Source organism: Ipomoea triloba, chromosome 1 (assembly GCF_003576645.1).
Source record: "Ipomoea triloba cultivar NCNSP0323 chromosome 1, ASM357664v1".
In the NCBI taxonomy this organism is placed as follows: domain Eukaryota; kingdom Viridiplantae; phylum Streptophyta; class Magnoliopsida; order Solanales; family Convolvulaceae; genus Ipomoea; species Ipomoea triloba.
In genome coordinates this window covers 7,368,912-7,375,878 of record NC_044916.1, presented here as the reverse complement: position 1 = coordinate 7,375,878, position 6,967 = coordinate 7,368,912, and the positions used below count along the sequence as shown (strand labels likewise).

General features: G+C 37.5%; 1 protein-coding gene across 1 annotated transcript; it reads right to left on the bottom strand.

Moving 5' to 3' along the window:
- Nucleotides 1–2,440: 2,440 nt before the first annotated feature.
- Nucleotides 2,441–6,638, bottom strand: LOC116021473 (protein NRT1/ PTR FAMILY 6.2-like). Its single transcript, XM_031261946.1, has 5 exons — nt 6,545–6,638; nt 6,220–6,437; nt 4,861–5,414; nt 3,082–3,428; nt 2,441–2,991 (listed from the first exon to the last, which is right to left on the bottom strand). The coding sequence occupies exons 1-5, from the start codon at nt 6,636–6,638 to the stop codon at nt 2,441–2,443; spliced, it is 1,764 nt and encodes a 587-aa protein (XP_031117806.1).
- Nucleotides 6,639–6,967: the final 329 nt, after the last annotated feature.

Sequence of the window (6,967 nt, the reverse complement as noted above, 5' to 3'; positions counted from 1 at the left end):
CATCTTTTTTCGAGGAAGTCATTTTCTAGTATCCACACACTTTCTGCGACCTTCTTCATCCACACACTACCACCACCACCACCACCACACTATCACCACTTATTATTATTATTATTATTATTATTATTATTATTATATACTACGTAATAAATAACACCACCACCATTACCAGTCTACCACTACTACCACTAACACCACACCACCATCACCAACACGTCCACCACCACTACGTACCACCACCGTCACCACATCACCACACCACAACCACTACCACTACCTTCACCACCAGTACCACACTACCACCACCACCGTCCACCGCCACCACAATACCACCACACTACCACCATTTATATTATTATTATTATTATTATTATTATTATATTTTAAACAAAATAATTAAAATGTTTAATTATACAATTCTGGAATGCAATCAAACATTGGAAATGAAAATGTTTTTTGGAAAATGACTCATTTTTCAAAAAATATTTTCCAGAAGTCATTTTCATGGTTTTCAAACAACCTTTAAGAGAAAATGTAATACTTTTAAATCAAAATGTAATATTTAGGGTTGAATAGTTACCAAACAAGATTTTCAGTTAGATTTAATATTATTAGATGTTAAATATATTTTATTAGCTTTGTCTAATGTCTATATCTTTTGCTAAGCGATCAACGACGAATAAGATTGCCTATTTGTTAGCATATGAATCGTTTTATATGACTGATGACAGGGAGTGATTCATTTCTCCTTCCTCTTTTATTGTTGAAACTCTATACTCTGAAGCTTGTTAATGGAATCATTTCTGTTTATGTAAAATAAAAAGGTTGGATAGTTACTTATGAAAAAAATGGAATTGTAATTGTGGATAAATTGTTTAATTGTTACTTATGAGAGAATTGAAAATGTAATATTTATGATGAAAAATGTGATACTTTTGATGAAAAATGCAATACTTTTAAATCAAAATGTAATATTAAAAGTTAAAGAGTTACTTATGATCAAAATTATACAGAATAATACTTATGTGAAAAATGTAATAATTATAAAAAAAATTCGACTCGTCTCATGTTCATAGGAGAATTTGCCGTAAAAATATTATCCATTTACTATATATATGTGGGATATCAAAAAAGCATTTGTATCCCTATTTGAACTATATAAAACTAATTCAGTATTATAATTCTTGTATTTCTATTTTTTCACAGTATTAGCTCATTGTATTTCTTGTTAAAAGCCCTAGTTATGGATGTCTCTGTTTGGACTTTGAAATTTGGATTAGTTGCTATGTTGTAAACATGTGATTTTATAATTGTAGTGCTTATGGATTTATTTTTATAGGTATTATAATGGACGCTGGTTATAAAATGACATTCACTATAATAGATTTATGATGTTCTTTCTATATGTTCATAAAATTAAAGTTTAATGTATATAAACTTTACACTATGAACATATCATGTTTAATAGCATTTATCTTGTAATATGTTCATAATATTTTCTCTATATGATCAAAAGTCTTCATCTTAATCTACATAAACACTATACTACAAGTAGTGATTAAATTAATTATTTTTAAATATTAATACAATAAGATATGTGTTGTCAAGACACATTATATCATCTTAACATGATAGTAATGACATCAATGTCAGTTTAGCAAAGTTTTTTTGGTTGGTTTCTCCATACGAGAGGGGTTCAAACTCCCGACCTCTCTTAAGAGATAAGAGTGTACAATCACTCACGCCAACCAAGTTGGTTAGTCATTCTAAGCTTATGTACAAATTTTGTTCCTTCTTTGGGTCCTACATTTTTTATAAAATATACCTTTACTTTTTCATTCTTTCTTCCCAACCTTTTAAAGTCCAAATTCAATCCAAACCTTTCAGTATCCTTGGGTATTTTTTTCATACATGTTTCCAGTGAGATTTATCCCACACTGCCTCACACTCACAGTCTTTATGTGCGAACAAAAGGATTCAATCCAAACCATCGATCTTTTTGTCATACATGTTTCCAGTGAGATTCCAATCCACACTGCCGTCTCCAATCATATGACTTTTAAGTTAGACGGCTAACCAATTACGTTTAAGTCCAGCAGTCAATGTAGTTCTATTGTTAGTATGAATGGCCAATTAAAAGATACCTGCCTAAACTCAGTAAATGTCAACTACAAAATTGATTAAATATATAAAATCATTACATTCCATTCCATTTACAATTTACATCCCATACTGTACACCAGTCAACAAAAAGTTAGTTTTCTAACCCAACCATATATACATTAACTTATGTGCAGTGCCTCCTCAAAGCTACCCAAACCCAAACCTGTTTCTTTAAAAGCAAAAAATTCCAGAAAAGACTCTCTTTACATGCATATACTATGGCATGCTCAAAAATGGTAATAAACAAAAAAAAAAAAAACAAAAACAAAACTAAGGATCATACTATATTTGAGGTTCTCACATCTTTACCTGCTCTATCCACACCTGAAGCTCCACTGCCCTCCATTTCCTGCTGTGATTTGAACCCCACAGCACAGACAAGAAAGAGCCCAAAATCAACAAAGGTTAGGACAGCTAAAAGACCATAGAAACAGTCGATTCTGCCGTCGTTGATGCTGTGGCCTATCCACCCCTTGCCACCTCCAATGGTGCTGGCTTTCTGGACAAATGACACCAACAAGCTGCTGAGAATGAACCCGAGTGCCAGGGTGGTGAAGAAGATGCTGACGCCGATTGTTTTCATCCCTTTTCGCGATTGCCCACTGATGAACAAGTCGAACTGCCCGCTGTACATGAATCCTGCTCCAGATCCCACCAGCACGAATTGCGGGATCAGGAAGAGGACAGTAATGGGTAGAGGAGATGACGATGATGATGGACTTGACGCTCTCACCACTGATAATCTTTTCGACTCTGTAAGCGCTGCTGCAGCCATCCCTAGTGCAGCTAGGAATAGGCCTATCCCCATCTTCTGTGAGTTTGTGAGGCCTGTAAGCGAGGAATAACAGAAATTATGTAATGCAGATATGTAACACAATATGAATTACATTACGAATTATTGATTACTGATATATATACCAGGTTTCCCTGTCAATTTTCTCCAGAGGGGTTTGATAAGAGGAGCATACAATCCTAAAGTGATAAGTATGGGCAGCACAAAGAAGATGGCAACTGAACCAGCAGGAAAATTGAAAGCCCCCCCAATGGATCTGTTCATGGTGGAGGCTTGTTCTACTGAGAAGGTCATCAGCTGTGAAAATGCAGTCCAGAAAAGGATTGTCGTTGCCCAGAATGGTAAGAGTCTGGCAATCATTTTAACCTCCTCAACTCTTGTTACTGAGGACACCTTCCAAGGATCTGGAACTAAGGAATTAGTTGATGATACAAAGGCATCTTTTGTAGGAATAGCAGCTTTGTCCAAGAACCTAGACACATTTAAAAAAACACAATTTGGTGAAATCAGTTGCTAGATTTATAGATGTAGTAAAGCTCATTGCAGCTAATCAGCTATGTCTTTTGTTGGGATGAGCTCGGCAGCACCAGGTGGTTAGGGGATTGTTGGGTGGTGTGGGCTAGTCCAATGCCCTTCTTCTCTCAAAATGTGGTGGTATAAGAAAATAAAGTTGTGCATTTTCTACTAGTTATAGCTTTTGACGTGGTGGTAAGCGCTCGGAGTAAAAAACTGTCCAATTAAGGATGACAGGCACTAGGAGATTTATTGGACGAAGACCGATGAAGAAACAAGTCTAGCACCAGGTGACTAGGGATTGTCGGCGGTGCAGGCCAAGTCCAGCACCATTTCTCTCGAAAATGTGGTGGTATAAGAAAATAAAGTTGTGCATTTTCTACTAGTTATAGCTTTTGACGTGGTGGTAAGCGCTCGGAGTAAAAAACTGTCCAATTAAGGATGACAGGCACTAGGAAATTTATTGGACGAAGACCGATGAAGAAACAAGTCTAGCACCAGGTGACTAGGGATTGTCGGCGGTGCAGGCCAAGTCCAGCACCATTTCTCTCGAAAATGTGGTGGTATAAGAAAATAAAGTTGTGCATTTTTTACTAGCTATATATAGTTTTTGATGTAGTGGTAAGCGCTCGGAGTAAAAACTGTCCACTTAAGGCTGGCAAGCACTTACAGCCTGTTTGGTTGGGAGGAGGGAATTAGGGTGGAAAAGAATTGTAATTCGGTGGAATTGTAATTCGGTGAATAAAGTAGGAATTACAATTACAGTGTTTGGTATGCAGAAATATGGGTGCAGGGAATTGAAAGGGAATAGATGATACAATGACCAAAATGCTAATAATAATAATAATAATGTATGATGTAAATAGGAAAATGTAACAATGTGGGTTGACTGTATAATAATGCAATAATAATAATAATTGAAATGAGAATGAGGCCTGAATGTGAGATGAGAGAGGAGTGAATGAGGCGTACGTGAATGACAGAAGGAGAATGATTAATTATTGAAGGGTAAAATAGTCTTCATCCAAGCACTCTTTCTCCCCAACGTCACCGAATTACAATTCCCAAGGGGAGGGTCAGAATTCTAATTCAGCAGTAGGAGGGAATTGCAATTCCGTGGAATTGCAATTCCCTCCTACCAAACACAGTAGTTTAACAATTCAATGAATTTAAATTCAATGCCCCTTTTATTACGCTCTATCAAACAGCCCGTTAGAGATAAGTTGGGCGGAGACTGATTAAGAAATAAGGCTAGCACGGTAGCACCAGGTTGCTAGGAGGATTGGGGATTGTTAGTTAAGGTTGACAGGTGGTAATGTCTCGAAAATGTGACGGTATAACAAAATAGGCATAGTGGTAAACGCGTGATCCTAACACTAAGGAACACTCACTTGTACTGATCAGTGTGCTGGATTCTAGAAGACTCTGGATTATCTTCATAGAGTTGCTCAATACTTGCAGGAACCTGATACTTCCTCTTCTTTATAGCAGCCGCAAACACTTGGACGATTGGAACCATGGGACTTTTTATGAGCTTTTTGTATCTGTAAGTTCTTGTACCCGACAAGAACATCAAGATAGCAATGAGCATTAAAAGAGAGAAAACCCCATAGCCCCAATTTTTAGGGTATTCATCTTGAACGTAAACAAGAAGTGTTACAGCCAACAGAGCCGCCATGGCGAACAAGAAAAAGAAGTAGTTGAAGAAGTTTCTGAGGTCTGCCTTTTCCTTTTCGTTTTTTTGGTCGAATTGGTCGGAGATAAAAGCAGAGACGTTGGGTAAGAGGCCACCAGTCCCTACTGCCATTAGATACAGAGATGCATACATTGCTGACATTTGAAGTCTGCTTACTTGTACGCAATTTGCAGATGAACCACTCTCACGATCACAAGGAGGTGGCCATAGCTGTGGAAGTGCAGCTGATATAGACAAGAAGCATGTACCCTGCCCCAAATTAATTCCAGAATACTGTCAGTATGATAGATTCAGCAAGAAATGAAAATATCAGCAGATTATACCATGGACCTTGCATAGTGGTAGAGGTAAGGTCTTGGCCTTGTTAGGGAACTCGAGCCAAGACCTTAACTTCACTACAAAAAGATAGTTCATGAGTGACGATTTGATTGGCCTCATCTTAAGTACCACTTCATAATCTCTTGTGGAGTCCATGTGGAATCGTACTTAAGCCAATACTTTAATTGCACTTCAAAAGCTAGCTCATGAGTGGAAAGCTCTCGCACTATAAGCTCTTCTTGACACTAGGTAGCCCTTTTCTAGGTCGCCCACTCCGCTAAACCAGCTTCACTCTGGATAATTTTCACTCTGGACAATTCCTCACACTCCGAACTCTTTTCGACACTAGGTAGCCCTGACCTAAGTTGCCCCCTCCACTAGGCCAACTCCACTCTGGATAGCTTTCACTCTGCGTTTTTCTCTATTCCCTTTAAACCTTATCAAGCACCGAGTAGCCCTCTTCCCGGTAGCCCTTTACCACCACACTTCGGCCTCTCAACAAGAGCACCAAGTGATACGACACTCAAATCAAAATCCTAAGTCCACCATAAAAGCTAACTCAATGTTTGACCCCAAATCTTTTGCAGAGCCGATGTGAGATTGTATCAATAGGTTAATTGCAGGTACATAATATATTAAATGTAAGTATACAATCTGAATGTCGTTTTAAAACAGGATACACAATGCAATGCGAACCTGGTCCATGGTATAACAATTATACTGACAGAGAACTTACTAGGCCCTGGATAAGTGCAAAGATGAGAATTGTTTTATATCTGCCCAAGTAGGATTCAGCAAGAATTCCTCCTAGAGAACATAGACTGAAAGAAGCCCCCATGAAGTTGGATACAGTGTTGGCAGCCACTTGACTTGAGAGATGTAATGTTCCAATCATGTATGGGACAAGGTTCACACATATTCCTAAAGTTGAAAATCCTTCGCACAACTCGATTACTGGAAAAATGGAAAAAGATGATTAGTTCTTCACATCCCACTAGGAAAAAGTAAGTAGCTAGGTGTGAAATGGGGTATGATACATATATATATATATATATATATACCAGAAATGAGAGCAGCAGATATCCAACCGCCAGTCTCAGTCCTATCAGCAGGCATACCATTGTAGTCCACTGCATGTTGGACCAAGCATTCCATTCCTGCATGTTTTTCAAATACACTTTCATTTAGTCACTATATGTAATTTGGACAATTAATTGTGAATATAAAATAAATAATATTAGGGCAAACCAGTCAAATTGATCAAACTGTTGACTTGGTAACTACAAAGTAACAAGTTCGACTTCCAATGGGAGCGACTTATTGGTATTCTTGGTTTGAGCTGATCATCTATGGGCAACCGATGCTGATTTACGTCCTTATGATCTTTTATCAGTTAGAGTTATACAAGGTGGGATTTATCCAGTACATACGTAACTTACAATTTTATTTTATTTCTACATCATTGATTCTCATATATCCTCGAG

Excerpts from the sequence above, each read along its gene's own strand:
- LOC116021473 (XM_031261946.1), bottom strand. The coding sequence starts at position 6,638 with ATGGAATGCTTGGTCCAACATGCAGTGGACTACAATGGTATGCCTGCT. Across the intron at positions 5,415-6,219 it reads TTGCACTTATCCAGGGCCTA|GGTACATGCTTCTTGTCTAT; the intron begins GTAAGTTCTCTG and ends AATTTGGGGCAG. Across the intron at positions 2,992-3,081 it reads AAAATTGACAGGGAAACCTG|GCCTCACAAACTCACAGAAG; the intron begins GTATATATATCA and ends CCTCGCTTACAG.